This window comes from Ranitomeya variabilis, chromosome 4 (assembly GCF_051348905.1).
Source record: "Ranitomeya variabilis isolate aRanVar5 chromosome 4, aRanVar5.hap1, whole genome shotgun sequence".
In the NCBI taxonomy this organism is placed as follows: Eukaryota; Metazoa; Chordata; class Amphibia; order Anura; family Dendrobatidae; genus Ranitomeya; species Ranitomeya variabilis.
In genome coordinates this window covers 47,770,251-47,795,033 of record NC_135235.1, presented here as the reverse complement: position 1 = coordinate 47,795,033, position 24,783 = coordinate 47,770,251, and the positions used below count along the sequence as shown (strand labels likewise).

Here is a 24,783-nt window from a genome sequence, read left to right as displayed (position 1 = left end):
GTGTTATGCTGCTACTTGTGCACACCAGTTTTCTGTTTGGAAGAGACGGTCAGTCTTTGGTTATTTGCTCTAAACCACAATCTGCTAATCTGATAACGGAGTGGGGAGAATGACCTGCCATACTGTGCTTTACAATAACCCCTGCTTACAGTAGGACGGCACATTCGCACGACTATGCGCTTGTAGGAGGCTCCATTAAAAATGGATCCTCTAATGCATTTCCCCAGACTGATTCACCAAAACGCGTTAGAATAGGACATGAACGGACACACAGATCAGTTAAGAAAAACGGGTGGGCGAATAGTTTCATTACATTTTATGGGCTCATGCGGTCAGTTTTTAAATGCTTGCAGTCGCCTTTACGCTTACAAATGCTACAGCATCTAGCAACCCGGAAACCACCTTTGGCCCTAACAAAATATGCGGCGATGAATAAGGAGCATGCATCACATTTCCTGCATCGTTCCCTCTGGGCATTTAGTGTTTCGCAGGCTGAAGGAAACCCAACCTGGAAGACACCTAAAGTCCTAAATCCATTTACACTTAACTGCATCCTTAGCGTAATGAATTTCCTGATCCTGCTTGTCACTACTCGAACCAGCGGCTTATTCCTGCCCATCACACTAACTCACACTGACCTTAATCCCTGCAGGATCACGCCGTAATTCCTAAATCTATATGCAGAGGACAAATACACAGCACACAGACATGAGGCCGTAATTTCTGCCATACAGAAAGTTCCTCTGCGCCTGGCGAAAACACTTGGCGCTGCAGAGACAAGAGAACTCCCCTATGTGTTAGACGATGCACCCTGGCCCCGACGTCCGTGCTGCACAGAACTTTAATATGATGATGGGGGGAGGGAGCAGATGGTCTCTCATTAGCTCGCCATATTGGGATTAGGCGGGCATTAACCCATTCACTGCCGTTTAACTTTTCCCAAATGGGTCACGGCAAATGCCCGTTATGTAAGAAACTCATGTGGAGACAGAGCTCCTTCATCAATGACCAACGGATTACAAATATTGCAAGTTGTATCTCCGCCTACATGGCGTCAGAAGGAAGGGAGCGGAACATTCTAGAAAGCTTGTGTGTTGGGTACATTTTATATTCAATTTATTTATTTTTTTTTAAACATTGAAGTCCAATACTGCCTATGCTCCGCAAGATACTCACCTTTTTAGCAGCCTAAACACTTATCTTCATGAAAGAGAAATATTTATAGGATTTGTTTTCCTTGTTAGAAGGAAGTGAAAAATAGATCTATATTTCTAAAAGGAATTTTCTGCTTTGGTCAATCCATACGTAATAGAAAAGTCCCATAGCTTATCATAAAGTGCCCTCTTGTTGGGACCCCCAGAGATCAGCTCTAATCTTTGCATAAACTTGGCAGTACGCGTTTACATTTCCTACAGTGCCACCACAGGAGAAATGAAGTATTACACAATCCCCCATTGGTTGTCTGTACAGCCAAGGCAGGATAAGTCCTCCATAGGGGTAAGGGAAGACATTCTTTGTAACCATTTAGGATATGAAGACCCCAAACAAGGAGAGGTCGTTCCAGGCCTATAAAGCGAGAGGACCCTTGGAGAAAATGCCAATTAGAGGGGTAGTCCCAATAAACAAACAGTTGGGACCTCCAGAGCATGTACAGTAAGTGCCACCTCTACAGCCTTATTGAGGTGTATAGGATACTTGGTCAAACAGTCGCCTTGGATATGTTCGGGCGAGGTTTGGACCACCCATTCAGACCAGGAGCGCGATCAAGTCATCACAGCGCTAAAGACCTAAGTTGTTTATCAAGGTCATGCACCAGCCACAGATGGAGGCGGGGAAACAAGAAACAGCTGGTTAAGAGACCAGGTAGGGTGGATCCATAAAGAGTGACTGGGGCAAGAATATCAGGTTATGCTGGATGTGGCAGGGGGCACTGTGGCTACCACTCTTGTAGAGGTAGGAGGCAGTGCCAGCACTGTGGCTACCTCTGTTGTGTAGTGGGTGGCAGGGCGCACGGAAGTGTGGAGGGAGTGGCGGTGGCACTGCGGCTGCCACTGTTGTGAAGAGAAGGGGCAGTACTGTGGCTGCCACTGTTGTGGAGGGACAGGGACAGCCACTGTTGTGGAGGGAAGGGGCAGTGGTGGGACTGCGGCTGCCACTGTTGGGAAGGGAAGGGGCAATGGCCATAAAGCGGCTGGCAGTGTTGTGGAGGGAAGGGGCAGTGGCGGTACTGTGGCTGCCACTGTTGTGAAGGGAAGGGGCAGTGGCAGTACTGTGGCTGCCACTGTTGTGAAGGGAAGGGGCAATGGCAGTACTGTGTCTGCCACTGTTGTGAAGGGGCAATGGCGGTACTGCGGTTGCCACTCTGTTGTGGAGGGAAGGGGCAGTGGTAGTACTGCAGCTGCCACTGTTATGGAGGGAAGGGGCAGAGGCGGTACTGTGGCTGCCACTGTTGTGAAAGGAAGGGGCAGTGGTGGTACTGTGGCTGCCACTGTTGTGGACGGAAGGGGCAGTGGCGGTACTGTGGCTGCCACGGTTGTGGAGGGAAGGGGCAGTGGTGGCACTGTGGCTGCCACTGTTGTGGAGGGAAGGGGCAGTGGCGGTACTGTGGCTGCCACTGTTGTGAAGGGAAGGGGCAGTGGCGGTACTGTGGCTGCCACTGTTGTGAAGGGAAGGGGCAATGGCAGTACTGTGGCTGCCACTGTTGTGAAGGGGCAATGGCGGTACTGCGGTTGCCACTCTGTTGTGGTGGGAAGGGGCAGTGGTAGTACTGCAGCTGCCACTGTTATGGAGGGAAGGGGCAGAGGCGGTACTGTGGCTGCCACTGTTGTGAAAGGAAGGGGCAGTGGTGGTACTGTGGATGCCACTGTTGTGGACGGAAGGGGCAGTGGCGGTACTGTGGCTGCCACAGTTGTGGAGGGAAGGGGCAGTGGTGGCACTGTGGCTGCCACTGTTGTGGAGGGAAGGGGCAGTGGCGGTACTGTGGCTGCCACTGTTGTGAAGGGAAGGGGCAGTGGCGGTACTGTGGCTGCCACTGTTGTGAAGGGAAGGGGCAATGGCAGTACTGTGGCTGCCACTGTTGTGAAGGGGCAATGGCGGTACTGCGGTTGCCACTCTGTTGTGGTGGGAAGGGGCAGTGGTAGTACTGCAGCTGCCACTGTTATGGTGGGAAGGGGCAGAGGCGGTACTGTGGCTGCCACTGTTGTGAAAGGAAGGGGCAGTGGTGGTACTGTGGATGCCACTGTTGTGGACGGAAGGGGCAGTGGCGGTACTGTGGCTGCCACAGTTGTGGAGGGAAGGGGCAGTGGTGGCACTGTGGCTGCCACTGTTGTGGAGGGAAGGGGCAGTGGCGGTACTGTGGCTGCCACTGTTGTGGAGGGAGGGGATGGTGGCGGTACAGTGGCTGCTACTGTTGCGGAAGGAGAGGCGGAACTGTTTCTGCCACTTACTATGGTGAAAAAGCATTTCTCAGCAAAAGAAGACAATTTCAATTAGAATCGTAGATGTAAAATAATGAATATTCAGAGGTATCGCTCGCTGCTTCAGGTCTTCTTTCAATCTGTCTGAAGACTGGCGGACTGTGTCACTGTTAAATAAAGTATCTATTTCTGCAGAAATGTAATCGCTCCCTGCGAACGTTCACGTCAGCACCGTTTCCAAAGCAGAGGCGTCTTCAAATACAGCGAAGAACAAACTGAAGGATCGGGGTACAAAAGCGAACAAAGCACCACAGAAGGGCACCGATCTCATAACAGCAGGTTAGAGGGCACCAGGATCTGTTACTGATCACCAGGGGCCCATAAATAAATTACAGGAAGATGATGAATGCAGCGGCGATAGTGTTTCAAAATGACTCGACAACAAAGTAACCAGGAACATCATGAAACACGGGTCTGGGCTACAAGAAATGTGCAATCCAATGCAAGTCACTAGTAGTGATGTTTTACGGCGGACACGTCTTTGGCTTACTGGAGGTGTTTGGTAACGATCATGTAGTTTGCTACGTTTCCCCATAAGTGATTATCAGGCCCAATTTATGGATACATTGCCTTGACATAATTACACAGCCTTGTACCTCGAAGCAAATTTTGTGCCAAACTTCATAAAGCTAATCTGTAGACGTAAATGTCTGTATTTATGGCCAACCGCTATTAATCGAGGCTTCTCCAAGTATCAGGACATCTCCTTCTCAGCCCAGAGTGGAGGAAACACAAAAGAAGGCAGACAAAAGGGTCAGGTCATAAGCAACTTTTCCAGCCTTGCAGATGTCTAGTATGGGGGGGCACTGTGACCGTCCCTGCTATGGGGGCATGAGGCACGATAACGATTTCTACCATAATGAACGCTCATTGTTTTTTTTGGGTGTTTTTTTTCAGCATTCAAGTCTGAGAAACAAGCAAAAAATGTTGTTTTTTTTGAAGATGGATCCATTTTCATATCAGCCTGTACCCCAGCAATCATACATTTATCATCTTGAAAGGGACAGATCTACATTACAAGGCAACGTGGCTACAAAATGTAGTGTGTGTTTCCAGTAAACCACATGTGGAAGTATTAATTCCAGATTTTGCCACACTTCTGTGCTGTGCAATGTATCCTCGGTGTTTATTCAGGTGGCACACACTGGCCCGGCAAGGCATGTGAACTCCGGTCACGTGACCCTGATGACATCACAGGTCCTTCTGCACTGGTATGTTGCTGCCAGCCTATGATTGGATGTCGTTATACAGGGAGAAGAAGGACACGCCTCTGTGAAAACAAATGCCCTTCTTCAGTTAACTAAAAGTTAAATGTTAAATATTTGATTGCCAATATCTCTGCAATGAAGAGGCGAAGTTAAAAAAAAATTAAAAAAAATCAGAAATGTTTTAAAAAAGTTTGGCAACAGGTACTCTTTAAATATGGGGGGAAAATTTATTGTGGTAAGCAAGTGGCAGTGTTGTAAAGGATAAATAGTGCATCAAATAATTACATCATGAATAAATATTAAAACAGTGAGCTACCACCAAGCTGAGACCGGATACCACAAATACCAAAGAAGCCAGACCATTGTTCCAACGTGTGCTACGTGATGCCTTATTGCATAGCAAGCGACTGTTATACGGTAGTGTGGCCCCGGGCTTAATGCGAGAGCGACATCATCATCGCCATACTGAATCCTGCCGGTACTGGACTGGGAATGTGAAAATGGTTTATCTAGATCACTATATCAGAGGCTGAAAATTGTGCACTGGTTTTGGTGCACATACCAGACTAATATGTCCAGGACCTGTCCCGATTCTCCTTCTCTTTACCCTATAATCCACCCCATTTGTGTACAGTAGGTGGTTCTCTCTCATTAGCATTCTGCCAGCACTATAGGTGCTAAAACTTCGTTTCTCAAACTCAGTGACTTGCCTTAGCACAGAGGTGATCTTTAAGTTCAGCCATGTCCATATGAAGTTTAACAGAAAAGAGAATTACCCACTTCTTGTAGACCCACTCTATGGAAAGATAAAGACCTACCCCCATACATGCCAGACAACTCGGCTAATTATGATGATGGATTTTATTAAACAACAGTGGACAGCAAGCTAGAAAAAACGTGAGACATTATTATGGCACAAAGTTAAAGGGGTTGTTCACTTTTTGGGGATTTTTATTTTTTTTTTTAACCTAAATGCACATATTTTGGGCTAAAACGTATTTTTGCTATTGGGCGGCATTAAAAATGATGCACAGTTTGCCTTTAATCTGTTTCACTGTCTTGCTGGATGCAGAAGGAGTTAACTGCGAGTTTGTCAGTGAGCCCAACAGGTTAATTTGTCAGTCAGTGAAAGAAAAACACTCCCCAAAAACTCATCGTGGGAATGTAGCTTTAAAAGGGATCTGATGCATTAGCTTTATCTGCAGTCCCATGTAAACCATTGATGAGGCATCTTGAGGATTGGTGCTTAGTGACAAACTCCGCTCTGCTACATCAGATCAGAATAATCTGCTACCTAGTGACATCTCCCCGCTCGAGGACAGCGCTCCGGCCTATTAATAGCGTTGTGCTGTATGGCAGCGATCAGCGGCTGCGCCACCTATTTATATACAATAAGCAGGTGCAGAGCCGGTAATATCCGGCGTGACGCGAGGACGCGCTCAGCACATCTGCGGCTTAGTCTGCTCCCTGGCTGCAGAGTGAGCGGCAGATGGTGCAGCAGGGAGGATTGGGAAGCAGGGTCTGGTGTGCCCCCTACTGAGATATAAAGAGATTATGGAGCCCGGCTAAGGACGTGGTAGTCACGGCACGGGAACAAACGTCAACGAGGAATATTTTAGGAGCCAGTGCAATAGGAAATGATATGGGGCAGCTTAAAGGGCTTGTATCTACAGAGAAGTGTCAGTCCTATTGTGCGATGCTAAAGGAAATCCGGAGAAGTCATTACAATTGTCGCCTCTAGATTCTCCAATTCAGATTTTGCCTTGGAAATAAAAGACAAAAATAGGGGTCATTCTATGCAAAAAGTTATAAAAAGTTTTGCCCACAATGAAAATCTACGGGGTATACTGACATTATTAAAAACACAAGGAATTACAGAAAGTACCTGTATCAAAATTTAAGTCCTAATAAATGTTAAGGTCGTAATGGCAGAGTGGATATAAGTGGTATTAAAAATCCACAGGAAGACCATGTGTGGTCAGTGACTGACGTCGGGTCCGCTCACCTTCACAGATCTGGTCCACCCGCATCCGCTTCACTTTCTGTTTCTCCAACATGTCCATCTTCTGCGGTGGGCAATGTGCTATACCCTGGCATATCTATCCCATGACACTGCTCGCCAGGCTGCAGAGATGCAAGAAGTGAAATAGAAAGAGCATCAGCTTGTATCCTGATCAGAGTATATAAATCCTCAGCAGTGCGGACCACTAGAGAGTAACTATCGGTCAGGTCCCCCCTTCATAAATAAATCGTGCACATAAAAATAAGCATCTTTGTCATATCAAAGAATTCTGCTTCTTTCTCCTCCTGGACTGATCAGGAAAAATCTGTATTCAGTGAATATAGACTTTCCCCATTACTAAGATAGGAGATGACAGTTGGTGCTCAGAAAGTTCTATGGAGAACTGTAATTTTCCAAGAACTTGCTTCAGGACGTCTGTGTGTTCCACTAGCTCCTCCCTCCTCCGTACAAGTTTATGAGCACCAACTGTCACCTCCTCTCTCAGTAATGAGAAAGTCTGTATTCACTGAAGACACATTTTACATGAATTGGAATGAAAGATCAGTCCAGGAGGAGAAAGAAGCAGATTTCTCTGATAAGACATATTACAAAGTTGCTTATTTTCATGAATATTATTGATTTATGGGAAAAAAAAAAAAAAAGGAAAATGACGGTCACCAACGAACCTGCCGAAATAATGAGAAGTCAGGAAGTCAGCACCCAATAACATTACATTGGACTTTTGTGTCCCAGCCTCACCCAGGACCATATTACATTGGGACCAGCACGTTGCTGAAGCCGATAACAAAAAACTGATATGGTTTCATTCAAGTGAATGGGAGCCAAGTTTTAATACGAGGGAAGGCGGCAAACACATGTGGGGCTACTACTAAGTGTCTTGGTTACCAGAAGAGAGACAGCAGAAGTCCTCACCAAACCCGTCTACTGCCGATTACAGTAACTTTGCCAATTATCAACACGCACTTTATCAAATCACTTATCAATAGTATTCCTGCTATTATTCTAAGGTGAGTATGTATTTATTCTATGCGGGGGGTCGTCACACTGTATGGAGAACTATGCGGGGGGTCGTCACACTATGGAGAACTATGCGGGGGGCCGTCACACTCTATGGAGAACTATGCGGGGGGCTGTCACACTCTATGGAGAACTACGCGGGGGGCCGTCACTGTATAAAGAACTTTGCGGGGGCCGTCACACTGTATGGAGAACTATGCGGGGGCCACCACTGTATGGAGAACTATGCGGGGGCAGTCACACTGTATGGAGAACTATACGGGGGCCGTCACACTGTATGGAGAACTATGCGGGGGCAGTCACACTGTATGGAGAACTATGCGGGGGCCGTTACACTGTATGGAGAACTATGCGGGGGCCGTCACACTGTATGGAGAACTATGCGGGGGGCCGTCACACTGTATGGAGAACTATGCGGGGGGCGTCACTGTATGAGAACTACAGTATGTGGGGGGCCGTCACACTGTATGGATAACTATGCGGGGGCCGTCAATGTATGAGAACTACAGTATGTGGGGGGCCGTCACTATATGGAGAACTATGTGGGGGCCGTTACACTGTATGGAGAACTATGTGGGGATCACAGTTGGGGAATCATAATTCGGGGGGGGGGGGTTCAGGAAAAGGGTACAGTAGGGTCATCATACCATGCATGTGGTCTTTTGTTCGTGGTACAACCCCTTTAAGTTTGTATCAATATGAAAAAGGTTCATCAATATATTTGGTGAGGAGGAAAAGTAGTAGTCCCATCAGCCGGCGCCTGCTCTCGCTGTTAGCAGAGGACAATGTTGAGAGTTCTATTCAACTGATAACGCTGATGGCATCACGACCATGGGAGAATGATGAGAGGGGTCTTCAGCACCAGTCACCGTAGAACAACGTTAACAGTACCGCTGCTTCCCAGGCGCCGATATCTGACACACTAATGACACATGGATGACACCTGTTATCTGTGTGCAGGACGTTTTGGGGCCCATGCTGCTGGTAAAAAAAACGGACATGTCAGCTATTTTGCCCGCGGACACACGATCCGTGGAAACACACTGACATGTGCACAGACCCCTTCATTTGAACTGGTCTACATGTGTAAGTGTCTCCGGTACGTGTGAAAACTGTCACCAAACGTACCGGAGACACGGACGTCTGAATGAGTACCGAGAGATTTGGCACATCCTGCCAGAAGTTAGAAACTTTCTCTTACTTACGCCAACTTATTTTTGGCTTTACTAGGACCTTTAATCTGCACCAAATACTGGTGTATACTGGTAGTAAGTTTAAAGAAAAAAAAATAAGGGGGGGGGTTTGGTACCAGGTTAAAAAATAAGCAATAGGTAATAAGTTTAGCACAAATTAATATTCCATTTTCGAGCTGAAACAATAGAAGTGTGCAGCACAGATGCCCAATGTTTTAAACACAAGGACATTAAAATTTGCAGAATTCTGGGGTAAATTAAACAGAAAACAGGTGCAACAATTTAGTGGGCTTTATGTTAAAACATCTTAAAAAAAAAAAAAAAAAAATTCTGTTGTTGCCACTAGAGGGCGACAAGTGTACATAACATTGATTACCCTTTGAATGACCATTTCCAGCCTCCAGTGCTAATAATCTCTAATGGGGGGGGAAACAAACAAAAAAAAACAAAGTGCTGCACTATAGAGTTTTGCAGGAGATCTCATGCAGTTTTATTATTTAAAATTTGCAATTTCTGTTTTTTTGATTTTTTTTATGGTTATTACTTGGTCACAACAAATTAGGGGGAGGCCTGTAAGGACTGTGTGATGATATATAGGGTCCATACACGAGGCAATGAGTTTTGCATGGACCTTAATAGTAATATTACATTGTCTCTGTAATTCCCGTTTGTTCATTCTCGTCAATATTTATGGGAATTTAAAAAAAAAAAAAAACACATACTACCTGCACTGCACAAATTCCTTTCTGGCTAAATATTCAGTCACAAAGCCGGAGCTACAAGGCTGCAACACCAGAATTTGCCAGGAGTCACTGCCACACACCGCATTAAGGGACAGCACCCCCAAAACTGCCTGAAAATTGAAATTTTGTTTTTTATCCCAAGTCATGTGACAAGGCTTGTTAGGGGGTCGATATTGACTTTTAGGATTGCTACTTCCAATATCTGAGTTCAAGTCCTCTTCTTCCTCTCTGAAGAGAAAATTTGCATACTTAAATTTGTCAGCGGAGCATTGCATGGCTTAAAAGTCTCCTCACCTTGGCATGTCACTCTCTGCAAGGAGAAACGTTGCCCCTTGGATACCTGTAAGAATTAAATATGGGTAATTTATTCAGGATCCAATTTTTTTATTTATTTTTTTTAGGGGGGGGGGGGGGGGGCGCACCTCATCCGAAATACAGAAGAGATTAGGGAATGCCGATGCTGCAGTAATCACAGGACTTGATAAGGCAGAAAATTCCTTAAAGCAAATAAATAGGCCAGCTTGTCATTCCCTGTTTGGAGGGAATACAGCCGAATTAATCCAATCAATGTCGCAATCTACCTACCTATCCCAAGGGGTGAACCACTGACAAATGCAGAACTTCAACCTATCACTAACAACTGGTGTTTTCCCCTCAAGCTTTAAACATGCCTCTATCACACCTATCCTCAAAAAGCCCTCACTTGACCCATCCTCTGTATCTAGCCATCGCCCTATATCACTTCTCCCCTATGCCTCAAAACTACTGGAACAACACATTTACCTTGAACTGTCCTCCCATCTATCTTCCTGCTCCCTCTTTGACCGCTTACAATAAGGCTTCCGGTCACACCATTCCACTGAAACTGCCCTAACTAAGGTCACCAACGACCTATTAACCGCCAAGAGCAAGCGACACTACTCTGTCCTCCTCCTCCTCGACCTGTCGGCTGCCTTTGACACAGTGGACCATTCCCTCTTACTACAGACCCTCTCATCCCTTGGCATCACGGACTTGGCCCTATCCTGGATCTCGTCATACCCAACAGACCGGACATTCAGCGTCTCCCACTCACACACCACCTCCTCACCTCGCCCCCTATCTGTCGGAGTCCCACAAGGTTCAGTCCTTGGGCCCCTGCTCTTCTCCCTTTACACCTTTGGCCTGGGACAGCTCATAGAATCTCATGGCTTTCAGTATCACCTCTATGCTGATGACACACAGATCTACATCTCTGGACCAGATATCACCTCCCTACTAATCAGAATCCCTCAATGTCTGTCCACTATTTCATCCTTCTTCTCTGCTAGATTTCTGAAACTTAACATGGACAAAACAGAATTCATCATCTTTCCCCATCTCACGAGACCCCCCCAACGAACCTTTCCATTACAGTGCACGACTGCCCACTCTCCCCAGTCCCACAAGCTCGCTGCCTCGGGGTAATCCTTGACGCTGATCTCTCCTTCAAACCACATATCCAAGCCCTTTCCACTTCCTGCCGACTTCAACTCAAAAATATTTCACGAATCCGTTCATTCCTCAACCAAGAATCTGCAAAAACCCTAGTCCGTGCCCTCATCATCTCTCGCCTTGACTACTGCAACCTCCTGCTCTGTGGCCTCCCCTCTAACACTCTCGCACCCCTCCAATCTATTCTAAACTCTGCTGCCCGACTAATCCACCTGCCCCCCCCCCCCCCCCCCGCTATTTCCTGGCCTCTCCCCTCTGTTAATCCCTTCACTGGCTCCCCATTGTCCAGAGACTCCAGTACAAAAGCCTAACCATAACATACAAAGCCATCCACAACCTGTCTCCTCCATACATCTGTGACCTCATCTCCCGGTACTTACCTACACGCAACCTCCGACCCTCACAAGATCTCCTTCTCTACTCCCCTCTTATCTCCTCTTCCCACATTCGCATACAAGATTTCTCTCGCGCATCACCCCTACTCTGGAACCCTCTACCACAACACATCAGACTCTCGCCTACCATCAAAAAGAACCTGAAGACCCACCTCTTCCGACAAGCCTACAACCTGCAGTAACCACCGATCGACCAAACCGCTGCACGACCAGCTCTATCCTCACCTACTGTATTCTCACCCATCTCTTGTAGATTGTGAGCCCTCGCGGGCAGGTTCCTCTCTCCTCCTGTACCAGCTGTGACTTGTATTGTTCAAGATTATTGTACTTTTTTTTATTATGTATACCCCTCCTCACATGTAAAGCGCCATGGAATAAATGGCCCTATAATAAATAATATTATTATTATTATTATTAACTGCACAAAGCCACCACCCAGATATTCTGTACACACAGATTTACATTAAAGGTCGCATTTAATGTTTTCTGACGATTCCGACTAATTAACCTCTCATAGAATTCCATCCATCTATAATGACAGGATGCCTTGTTGTTACCTGGGTCACACAGAAAGGCGAAACATTTCAGGCACCGAGTACACACAAGCCTACATTGCTGAAGAAGCGGGTTGCCTAGCAACATAATGGAGAATTACAAGTTATATATGCAATGGAAAGTGTGATTTTATTAGCCTTGACAGACATTTCTCCTCTTGCCATCGATCGTTTCCATTTCATGCAGTAAACTGGAATCAGATCTTGGGGCGACAAACTAACGGAGCGCAGACTAACCACAGAGAGACGTCGGCTCGTCAGGACCTGGGCCACCTCTCCCTTTCCTTAAAATATAGACGCGGGTCCATTTCTGAGAGTCGCACCCCATACGTTTATGGCCGAGATGGGAATCCTCCTTTAAGAGGGTCTGTCACTTATCCTAAATAGGTTAGCCTGTCATAAACGCCGCTCTTCTCCGGAATCTGGAGCAGTTTTCCTTCTGTTTCTAAGCCTCTCCATTCCCCAGATACGGCTCTCTAGTCCCGGTACATAAATCTAGTCTTATTTGGCCAATCAGGTGTGGTGTTCAAGGAAACACACACAGAAAAAAAGCGAGGACCAGGCCCACTTGTATAAAAAGATTAGATTTTCTTGCAGGGAAGAGGAAGCCATAACTCAGGAATGGTAAGGCGCAGGAACAAAAGAAGAAGGTCGCCGGTTTCAGGAGAACAGCGGCATTTACAACACGTAAAAAAGTATCATATTTACAGCAAGTGACAGGTCCCCTTTAAGGCTCTATAATGAGGTAAATGTTAACTTGCATTATAGCTACCTACAAGTTAATTTCAACAAACAGCTTTTCCCACCACACAGGACATCCTGGAATGTAAAACTGCTACGCAGCATGTAGCTGTTCTATACACGCAGCTGTTCTATACACGCAGCTGTTCTATACACGCAGCATGTAGCGGTTATATTTACATGCAGCGGTTATATATACACGCAGCGGTTATATACACACAGCATGCAGCGGTTCTATATATGCAGCGGTTCTATATACACACAGCATGCAGCGGTTATATATACACACAGCATGCAGCGGTTATATATACAAAGCATGCAGCAGATTATATATATATATATATATATATATATATATATATATATATATATATATATATATATATATATATATATATATATATATATACACATACATACACACACATGCAGCATGTAGCGGTTATATATACGCATGTAGCGGTAATATACACAGCACTGCTATATTTGGACCAATCACTGATACAATTACAGAGGAGAATTGGAAACAGACGATCCGGATTGCAGCCGCCCCGGTGTGATTGGATTATTGACACGCTATTGATCCCGAATGTTTTCTTGACCCATTACGAGAGGCTCATTAAATGACTCAATCTGACTGATAATTGACTCTGAAGGAGATCTCCACGTCCAGATGCCATTGATAGCCTCTGTTTAGAAGAACAAACACAATGATGTTACAGGAAAAAGACGTTCACGCGATTCCTCAGATAGTAATGATTCTGTACGACGAGCAGCTGTCACATTGTCTTAGCACTAATCTGTCGTCATTCGTGGCGCCCAAATTTGGAGACTTTTTTTTTTGGCAGATCTTATCCCAACATTAGCAAACAAGAAGGGGTCAAGACCCTTCACTGTATTGGTAACATTTATGAGGTGAGCTGGTTATCTGACTTATTTCAATGCCAAGCCAGCCCCCTTTGCTATCAATATTAATGATGTTACACAGAAGGGGGCTGGTTTAGTTAATGAACTGAGCCTGACAGCCAGATCGTTCAAGCAAGTCACTGGTCATATGATAGGTGAAGGGAATGAAAGGGTTAACTGCGCTGCCAGTATTAAAAGAGAACGATGTCCAGGGATGCGGTTTATTTGACAACGTGTTTCGAAGTTCTAAACTTCTTCATCAGGTCAAACCACAGTGTACCTTTGTCTCAATGAAGTCGAAATGCGGTCACAAATTAATCTTATTCCTGGACATCGTTCTCTTTTTTACCTTTATATAACAGTTAAAACTGTTTTTTGTTCACATACCAGTCCAATCTGTCCAGAAACGGTCACAATTCTAATGTTCTTTAGCTTGCCATACACAGTCTTTTCAATTGGCATCTTTTCTGTATCAGCACTCTGCCAGCACTATAGGTACTGGAGTTTCCTTTCCTTCACTTACAAGCATTCCCAAATGGCTGGTCTGCCCCGATTTTACACTTTGCCTTTCTACAATGCCTGTATGCAGTTGGACAGAAGAGCAGGGAGACAAGGCCCAGCCTCCACTGCCTGTAATAAGTCTTCATGGTCATTGCCGCTACAGATTCAGCGACACGACAAAACGTTTTGGATTTTTTTTTTTAAAGTGATTTGCAGATTGCATTTGATAGATAAACTCATAAATAGACAAGTTGACTGATGGTTCAGTGATCATTAAAAGTCAATTTCCCATCTCCAAGATCCCATCCCAATATGTAGTAGGTGTAAATAATAATATTAGCAGATACCTCCAATTAGAAATATAGCATAGTTCTTCTGATTCACTATGTCGCTACCCTGTGTGGAGGGCATAGCAGTAGCTTAAGTATCCATGGTTACGCCCACTAACAGCTAACTGTCAATCTATATGACTGGTCATAACCATGGATACCCAAGCTACTGAAATGCCCTGCATATGGGCTGAGCGACATAGTGAATCAGAAGAACTATATTATATTTCTAATTGGAGGTGTTTGCTAGTATTATTATTACTACATATTGGGATAAGATGTTGGAGATGAGAATACAACTTTAAGGCACTGCACTGTTATGAGTTACAAGTTCTTTAGGCAATTTTATGCAAGCAGTTATCTCTGTACCAAGGGGCCATAGTTATTCCTCAAAGAAATACTAAAAAGCGGTTGCTCAGGGTTTCGGTGCAAGTCTGTTGTCCATGACTGCAGACTTGCGAATCTTCACAGGATGCACTGTCAGGATTCTGCCGTGCTGGGATTTGGTTTGACTTGCAAACATGCGGTCACATGCCAACTAGACGTGTCTAGCTTCACTCAAGAGTCTTGTCGGAATGTGGCCGGAAGTAAGGGTACTGTCACACAGTGCAATTACGATCGCTACGACGGTACGATTCGTGACGTTCTAGCGATATCGTTACGATATCGCAGTGTCTGACACGCAGCAGCGATCAGGGACCCTGCTGAGAATCGTACGTCGTAGCAGATCGTTTGAAACTTTCTTTCGTCGCTGGATCTCCCGCTGTCATCACTGGATCGTTGTGTGTGACAGCGATCCAGCGATGCGTTCGCTGGTAACCAGGGTAAACATCGGGTTACTAAGCGCAGGGCCGCGCTTAGTAACCCGATGTTTACCGTGGTTACCAGCGTAAAAGTAAAAAAAAACAAACCGTACATACTCACCATGTGATGTCCGTCAGGTCCCTTGCAATCTGCTTCCCGCTCTGACTGTCTGCCGGCCGGAAAGTGAGAGCAGATCACAGCAGTGATCACCGCTGCGCTCTGCTCTCACTGTACGGCTGCACTCAGTCAGAGCAGGAAGCAGACTGCAAGGGACCTGACGGACATCACATGGTGAGTATGTACGGTTTTTTTCTTTTACTTTTACGCTGGTAACCACGGTAAACATCGGGTTACTAAGCGCGGCCCTGCGCTTAGTAACCCGATGTTTACCCTGGTTACCAGCGAACCTCGGCATCGCTCCAGCGCCGTGATTGCAAAGTGTGACCGCAGTCTACGACGCTGGAGCGATACTCATACGACGCTGCGACGTCACGGATCGTGCCGTCGTAGCGACGAAAATTGCACGGTGTGACAGTACCCTAAGCAAACCACATACCTGCCACTCCCGGCACTGTAGAATCCTGACAGCGCACAGTGTGAGGATTCGCAAGTCACATAGTGACTCCAGACTTGTAACCCAAGCATCTAGAACCCCTTTAAAAGTGAAAAAAAAGTAGTTCAGGGATTTCCAAAATAAATATAATTGAAGATTCAACAAAATCCTGAAACTCAAAAGGAGCTGGTTGTTAAGCCACTTCTGGATCCAACTAAACACCTCTTAGTGGCTTATCAAGAAGAGATTTCTTAAACTCAAGACGCTTTTGGGTGCTAGTACAATATGATTAGACACAATGGTCACCCGGCTCCTGGAATTCTGCAGTTTCCAAACCTTCATTTAAAAACAGCTACCATAATGGTTTTAAAGCTTTAAAAATTTTTTTTTTTTTTAAATCACCACCTATACTCACCCTCCCCAGGTCCAGTCCAGAACCTCTCAACTGCTCCCAATCTCTGTTATTGTCCATAGCACTGCAGCCAATATCTGAGCTCTGTGGTGCTGCCCGGGTTCAATGACTGGCTGCAGCATTTTCAATGTCACAATAACAGACACCAGGGAGCAGCGGTGGAGACCCGGCACTAGATCCTGGGGATGGGATAGGCGGGTGTCCGGGCGCCCCAATGTAAGGATAGGTCATCAATATTTTATGACTGGACAACCCCTATAAGTGTTCTTGCTCCCCAATATATAGGACATATATACCCCACACAGCGCGTCTCTCCCGTGTATACCCCAGCTCCCACACCATAGTCCAAGTCATCAACATATTCTAATTATGGAGACAGAGCTCTCCAGGGGCAGCACAGCCATCCATTACCGGTGCTCTGGCCGCTAATTGGCAGCTAATGTCCATTGAATGCCAGGCAATGTGAACGCTAATGACCCGACTCCAGATGTTCCAGCTTCTCCCAGTGACCAACACCCTCCATGTCCTGCAGACCTCATCGGTAGGAAGGATTGTCTGGGAGAGAATAAGCGGTCAGGCATCACACACCGTCAGCGAGATGTGGTCAACCACAGCCGGCAGATTTACATCAGACATCGGGGGGAAAAGTGATACCAATAATCTACGCATGGATAGCCCAAGATCTTCCGGCATTATTTTATTCCTGCTGCTTCCCTAAGAAATGTGCCATCCAGTTCCATCAATATGGGCCTACATATGGTCTGCACCGAGGAGGCATGACTCAAAGGATCCTCGGGGGCGTGTCTTTAGGATGTTCCGCCCAACTACCCCATGAGCCACGCCCCCTCGGTAAAAAAGACAATTAGGCTCTAATCTTATGATGAGCATTTGATGCTGCGTATTTTCACTAAAAAATTTCAGAACAATGGATGGGATTTATAGAAAACTCGTGCCCACTGCACTTTTTTGCTCAGCGTAAACTGTCCCACGGTGTGCGTTTCAAATCCGCAACTTGTTAATTTCTCCTGCGGGTATGCGGAGTTTTACGTACGGATTTTACCCATAGACTTGCACTGGATGTGGAAAATCTGGTACATCTGGTAAAAAAGCGCAAAGCAGCTTTATTTGAAACATGACTTACCAAACAAAAAGCATTAAAAAGAGAAAAAGCAAGTAACCTTATAGGTGCAGAAAATCTGCAACATCAAAAGCTCGTTATAGGATCGTAATCTAAAAGTCAGAACAAAATGAAAAGCCCATCATCCTAAAACTGTATGGCGGATTCAAAAAATAGTGACACGATCGACCTTCTGATGGATCCTCTTTAACCCCTTCATGACCTTGGGATTTTCTGTTTTTCTGTGTTCGTTTTTCGCTCCCCTCCTTCCCAGAGCCATAACTTTTATTTTTCCATCAATATGGCCATGTGACGGCTTATTTTTTGCAGGATGAGTTGTACTTTTGAACGACATCATTGGTTTTACCATGTCGTGCACTAGAAAACAGGAAAAATAATCCAAATGCGGGGAAATTGCAAAAAAATTGCATTCCCACACTTGTTTGTTTGGCTTTTTTTTTTTTACTAGGTTCACTAAATGCTAAAACTGACCTGCCATTATGATTCTCCAAGTCATTACGAGTTCATAGACACCAAACATGTCTATGGTTCTCTTTTATCTAAGGCTATGTGCACACATTGCGGATTAGCTCAATCCTCAAAAATCCTCAGGAATTTTTTGTGCGGATTCTGCATATCTTGGCAGAAAACGCAGGTGCGGATTTGACGCGTTTGTGAGGATTTACAGCGTTTTTTACCCTTGCGGATTTCTATAATGGAATGGGTACAAAAACGCTTCAGATCTGCACAAAAGAAGTGACATGCTACTTCTTTGTTTCCGCGCTGAATTTTCCGCACCATTAGCACAGCATTTTTTTTTCCTATTGATTTACATTGTACTGTAAATCACTTGCGGATCTGCAGCGTTTCTTCACGGCAAAAAACGCTGCAGATCCGCAGGAAATCCGCAATGTGTGCACATAAAAAAAAAAAAAGTCCAAACTTTGCTAAAAAAAATAATAATAAATAAATTTAAAAAAATTGCGCCATTTTCCGATACCCGCAGCGTCTCCATTTTTCGTGATCTGGGGTCGGGTGAGGGCTTATTTTTTGCGTGTAGATACGTTTGCGGGGTTTTACACACAGGAGCACAATTGCATTAGCAAAGCTCCTGGGTGTAAAATGATTTAACCCCTTCAGATGGATTTACATCGTGGGACGTGACTGATCATCGGAAGGTATGGGATATTGTTTATTTTTTATTTTTACTTTGTTACAGAACGAGGGTCTTCAGCTGGATTAAGAGAATAATAAAATATTACAACACCCTGTGTCTTTATTTCATTAAAGGACTTTGTAATAATGTGTGTGTGTTTTATTAACCATTTCGTACTATTGGATTACTAATGGATACGTGTCATAATTGACGCCTCTCCATTATTAATCTGGCTTAATGTCACCTTACAATAGCAAGGTGGCATTAACCCTTCATTACCCCATATCCCACCGCTACACGGGAGTGGGAAGAGAGTGGCCAAGTGCCAGAATAGGCGCATCTTCCAGATGTGCCTTTTCTGGGGTGGCTGGGGGCAGATGTTTTTAGCCAGGGGGGGCAATAACCATGGACCCTCTCCTGGCTATTAATATCTGCCCTCAGTCACTGGCTTTACCACTCTGGCGGAGAAAATTGCGCGGGAGCCCACGCCAATTTTTTCTGCGATTTAACCCTTTAATTTCATAGCTAGAGCCCCCAAATTTGACACACAGACACTTCTTACATTAGTGAAGAGGAATATGTAATAAAAGAAGGGATATGAGATGGTTTACTGTATGTAAACCATGTCTCATATCCTGTCGGGTTTGTGAAGGAGAAAGCAAAAGCCGGCAAATGAATTAGCGGCTTTTATGCTATCTAGCGCTGCATTAAATATAAATATACATATATAGGTGTCTCACTGACATATATATATGTATATATACACATTCTATGTGTATATATCTACTCTATTCTAACCTGTCAGTGTGATTTTACTGTACACCGCGCTGAATTACCGGCTTTTCAAAGGACATCGGTGCGTAAAAATCGGACAGAACTCGCATGGTGCGAGTGCTGTGCGATTTTTTTTCTCGCACCCATTGACTTGCATTGGCGAGTCTCGTCCGAGAATCGCAGCAATACGCAGCATGCTGCGATTTTTTTCTCAGCCGAGCGAGTTTTTTCTCAGTCCGATTTCGGCTGAGAAAAAAATCGCAAATGAAAAGACACCTATTGAATAACATTGGTCCGAGTGCAATCCGATTTTTTATCGGATCGCACTAGTCTGTTTTCCTCCCAAGTGGAAAGAGGCCCTTAGTGTGTGTGCACACGTTGCAGATTTTGAGAAACCTGAAGTGTCATGCACACCCTGAGCATTTTTGACTTGCAGATTTGGTGCAGGAAATAATCTGCAGCGTGTCAGATCTCTGTGTGTTTTTCACCCATTGAAAAAAATGCACACATTGTTTTAATTCCAAATTTTCCTGCCAATAGACGCAGAAGTGGTGCAGAAATTTCTGCAATCAAATACTCAATGTGTGCACATAGCCTAATAAGTCTGGGTGAAATCTACAGCAAAAACGCTGAAAGAATCGACATAAAGCTGCTGCAAATCTGCAAGCCACAAATAAGCAATGTGTGCATGAGACATTAGGACTTTTAGGATTTTTTTTGCTGGCATCAGGAAACCCTTCAGGTTCTGTGACAAATCTGCACACAAAAATACAGCAAAAACACCACATGTGCACACATCCTTAGGCTATGTTCACACGTTGAGTTTTTGCAGCTTTTTTTCATGCAAATTTTCAGCTGCGTTTCACAGTACCAGCAAAGTCTGAGATTTCAGAAATCTCATGCACACAGCTTGGCTTTTTTTCCTGACTTTTTGTCAAAGAGCTTGGTTTTTCCAAAATGCAGCATGTCACTTCTTTTTTCACCCATTGAAAGCAATGGATGGTGTGAAAAACGCAGGTATCAGGTTTTGCTGTGTTTTGGGGGCCAAATCTGATTAAGTTCAATCAGATTTTTTTTTTTATGCAATAGATTTTATCAGCATGCATAAGAGACAAATGTACCCTGACAAAAACGCAGCAATAAAAACGCAGCAATAAAAATGCAGTAAAAAAAAACAAAAAACCCTGCTTTATAAGCAGCTTAAACATAGCCTTACAGTAGGTACTTTGCCATAGTGTTTGGCTTTTAAAAAATCACTGTAGAAATACTGCTAAAAACTGATTGAATCTGGCAGCATACATATTTACGGTTTTCTTTTGGAACGGTTTTGTAGTAAAGGCAAAAAGTAATCTTATGAATGATAATGCACACATGAAGGATGAGAAAAAGATCTGGATCTCGCCCATAGCCAATCATGTAACACGAGAGTCAGGACTCCAGTCTCCTGGACAGACTCAAAAACTAATGACTACCATCAAGAAAAACAAACAATCTGAATAGCCAAACAAAGGGAACTTGTATTATCACCATATTTATAACTGATATATAACTTTTCTACTAATAATACTGAGAACAGACAGCGCCTTACTCACCAACACAAGTTCACAATACCAAAGCAGTATAGGGTTCAGCAGACCCCATGATAAAGGCGGAGAAAGCACAGGTGCAAAATACTGATGAAACAACCAGTCACACACCTACTATACATGGAGGGGGAGGTCATCTAGTATAAGGCCAGTCTCACACGTCCAGATATTTCGGGTCCCAGAGCTATCCGTGTCCGTGTGTGCACGTAGGCCATCCGTGTATTGAAACAATTTATTTCAATTTTAACCCTATGACTTTAAAAAAGCATACGGACAGCATCCGTGTGCGGTATGTGTTTACACGCACCCATTGACTTTAATGGGTCCGTGTGATCCGTGCGCTCCCACGAACACTGACATGTCTCCGTGTTTTGCACACGGACACACGGTCTATGAAAACACGCTGACATCTGCAGAGACACATTTTTATTTTAACCCCTTCACCCCGAAGCCTGTTTTCACCTAAGTGACAGGGCCAATTTTTACAATTCTGACCACTGTCACTTTATGAGGTCATAACTCTGAAACGCTTCAACGGATCCTGGTGATTCTGACATTGTATTCTCGCGACATATTGTACTTCATGATAGTGGTAAAACTTCTTCGATATGACTTGCATTTATTTGTGAAAAAAACAAAAATTTGTCGAAAATTATGAAAATTTAGCAATTTTCAAACTTTAAGTTTTTATGCCCTTAAACTAGAGAGTTATATCACATAATATAGTTAATAAACAACATTTCCCACATGTCTGCTTTACATCAGCACAATTCTGGAAACATAATTTTTTTTTCTTAGGGAGTTATAAGGGTTAAAAGTTGACCAGCGATTTCTCATTTTTGCAACAAAATTTGCAAAACCATTTTTTTTACGGACCACCTCACACTTGAAGTGACTTTGAGGGGTCTATATGACAGAAAATGCCCAAAAGTGACACCATTCTAAAAACTGCACCCCTCAAGGTACTCAAAACCACATTCAAAAAGTTTATTAACCCTTCAGGTGCTTCACAGGAATGTTTGGAATGTTTAAAAAAAATTGAACATTTAACTTTTTTTTCACAAAATTTTTACTTCAGATCCAATTTGTTTTATTTTACCAAGGGTAACAGGATAAATTGGACCACAAAAGTCGTTGTACAATTTGTCCTGAGTACGCTGATACCCCACATGTTGGGGTAAACCATTGATTGGGCACATGGCAGAGCTCGGAAGGGAAGGAGCGCCATTTGACTTTTCAATGCAAGATTTGCTGGAATTGAGATCGGAACCCATGTCGCGATTGGAGAGCCCCTGACGTGCCTAAACAGTGGAAACCCCCACAAGTGACACCATTTTGGAAAGTAGACCCTCTAAGGAACTAATCTAGATGTGTGGTGAGCACTTTGAACCTCCAAGTGCTTCACAGAAGTTTATAATGTAGAGCCGTAAAAAAAATTTCATATTAATTTTCACAAAAAATGATCTTTTTGCCCCCAATTTTTTATTTTCCCAAGGGTAACAGGGTAAATTGGACCCCTAAAGTTGTTGTGCAATTTGTCCTGAGTACGCTGATACTTCATATATGGGGATAAACCACTGTTTGGGTGCATGGAAGAGCTCGGAAGGGAAGGAGCGCCGTTTGACTTTTCAATGCAAAATTGGCTGGAATTGAGATCGGAACCCATGTCGCGTTTGGAGAGCCCCTGACGTGCCTAAACAGTGGAAACCCCCCACAAGTGACCCCATTTTGGAAAGAAGACCCCCTAAGGAACTTATCTAGATGTGTGGTGAGCACTTTTATCCCCCAATTGTTTCACTAAAGTTTAGAATGTAGCGCTGTGAAAATTAAAAAATCATTTTTTCTTTCCACAAAATGATGTTTTAGCCCGCAATTTTTTTTCCCCAAGGGTAACAGGAGAAATTGGACCACAAAAGTTATTGTCCAATTTGTGCTGAGTACGCTGATACCCCATACATGGGGGGAACCACTGTTTGGGCGCACGGCAGAGCTCGGAAGGGAAGGAGCGCCGTTTGAAATGCAGACTTAGATGGATTGGTCTGCAGGTGTCATGTTGCATTTGCAGAGCCCCTGATGTACCTAAACAGTAGAAACCCCCCACAAGTGACCCCATATTGGAAACTAGACCCCCATGGAACTTATCTAGATATGTTGTGAGAACTTTGAACCAACAAGTGTTTCACTACAGTTTATAACGCAGAGCCGTGAAAATAAAAAAAAAAATTTTTTCCACGAAAATGATATTTTAGCCCCCACGTTTTTATTTTCCCAAGGGTAACAGGACAAATTGGACACCAAAAGTTGTTGTCCAACTTGTCCTGAGAACGCTGATACCCCATATGTTGGGGGGAACCACTGTTTGGGGGCACAGGAGAACTCGGAAGGGAAGGAGCACTGTTTTAGTTTTTCAAAGCAGAATTGGCTGGAATTGAGATCGGACGCCGTGTTGCGTTTGGAGAGCCCCTGATGTGCCTAAACAGTGGAAACTCCCCAATTCTAACTGAAACCCTAACCCCAACCCTAACCCCAGCCCTAACCCTAGCCCTAACCCCAGCCCTAACCCTAGCCCTAACCCCAACCCTAGCCCTAACCCTAACGGGAAAATGGAAATAAATACATTTTTTTAAATTTTATTATTTTTCCCTAACTAAGGGGGTGATGAAGGGGAGTTTGATTTACTTTTATAGCGTTTTTTTGGTGGATTTTTATGGTTGGCAGCCATCACACACTAAAAGACGCTTTTTATTGCAAAAAATAGTTTTTGCATCACCACATTTTGAGAGCTATAATTTATCCATATTTTGGTCCACAGAGTCATGTGAGATTTTGTTTTTTGCGGGACGAGTTGACGTTTTTATTGGTACCATTTTCGGGCACATGACATTTTTTGATCGCTTTTTATTCCGATTTTTGGGAGGCGGAATGAACAAAAACCAGCAATTCCTGAAATTATTTTAGGGGGGCGTTTATACCGTTTCACGTGTGGTAAAATTGACAAAGCAGCTTTATTCTTCAGGTCAGTACGATTACAGCGATACCTCATTTATGTAATTTTTTTATGTTTTGGCGCTTTTACACAATAAAAACTATTTTATATAAAAAATTAATTGTTTTTGCATCGCTTTATTCTGAGAGCTATAACTTTTTTATTTTTCTGCTGATGATGCTGTATGGCGGCTTTTTTTTTGCGGGACCAGATGACGTTTTCAGCAGTACCATGGTTATTTATATCCGTCTTTTTGATCGCGTGTTATTCCACTTTTTGTTCGCCTGTATGATAATAAAGCGTTGTTTTGTGCCTTGTTTTTTATTTTATTTTTTGCGGTGTTCACTGAAGGGGTTAACTAGTGGGATAGTTTTATAGAGCGGGTCGTTACGGACGCAGCAATACCAAATATGTGTACTTTTATTGTTTTTTTTTAATTTACATAAATAAATGGATTTATTGGGAAATGTTTTTTTTTTTCTTTATTTGGGGATTTTTTTATTTTTTTTTTATACATTCTATTTTTTTTTTTTTTTTATTTCTACCATTGTCCCAGGGTGGGACATCACTGTATTAGATCAGATCATTGATCTGACAGTGTGCATAGCACTCTGTCAGATCAGCGATCTGACAGGCAAGTTTAGGTGGCTTTCCGGCGCCTGCTCTCAGCAACTCTCAGCAGGCGCCGGCTAGCCAGGTCATTTCATGACCCGGAAGGAGTCCCGCGGCCATCTTGGATCCGGGGACTCCTTCCGGATCACCGGAGCAACGCGATCTCATCGCGTTCCTCCGGTGGGAGAGCGCAGGGAGCCCCCGTCCCTGCGCGATCCCCCTCT

The 24,783-nt window shown here is 44.3% G+C and overlaps 1 protein-coding gene across 6 annotated transcripts in view; it reads right to left on the bottom strand.

The window, feature by feature from the left end:
• CTBP2 (C-terminal binding protein 2) overlaps positions 1-24,783 on the bottom strand; it is a 96,759-nt gene that overhangs the window by 47,506 nt on the left and 24,470 nt on the right. For 2 of the 6 annotated variants that reach the window (XM_077258456.1, XM_077258454.1), the window contains one exon: positions 6,690-6,808. In XM_077258456.1, coding sequence (XP_077114571.1) covers positions 6,690-6,747 — 58 coding nt within the window. In that variant the 5' untranslated portion in view covers positions 6,748-6,808. Of the gene's footprint in view, positions 1-6,689; positions 6,809-9,954; positions 10,001-17,290; positions 17,420-20,967; positions 21,063-24,783 lie in introns of those variants that run through there. The other 4 variants (XM_077258457.1, XR_013214457.1, XM_077258455.1 and 1 more) reach the window with 4 other exon arrangements.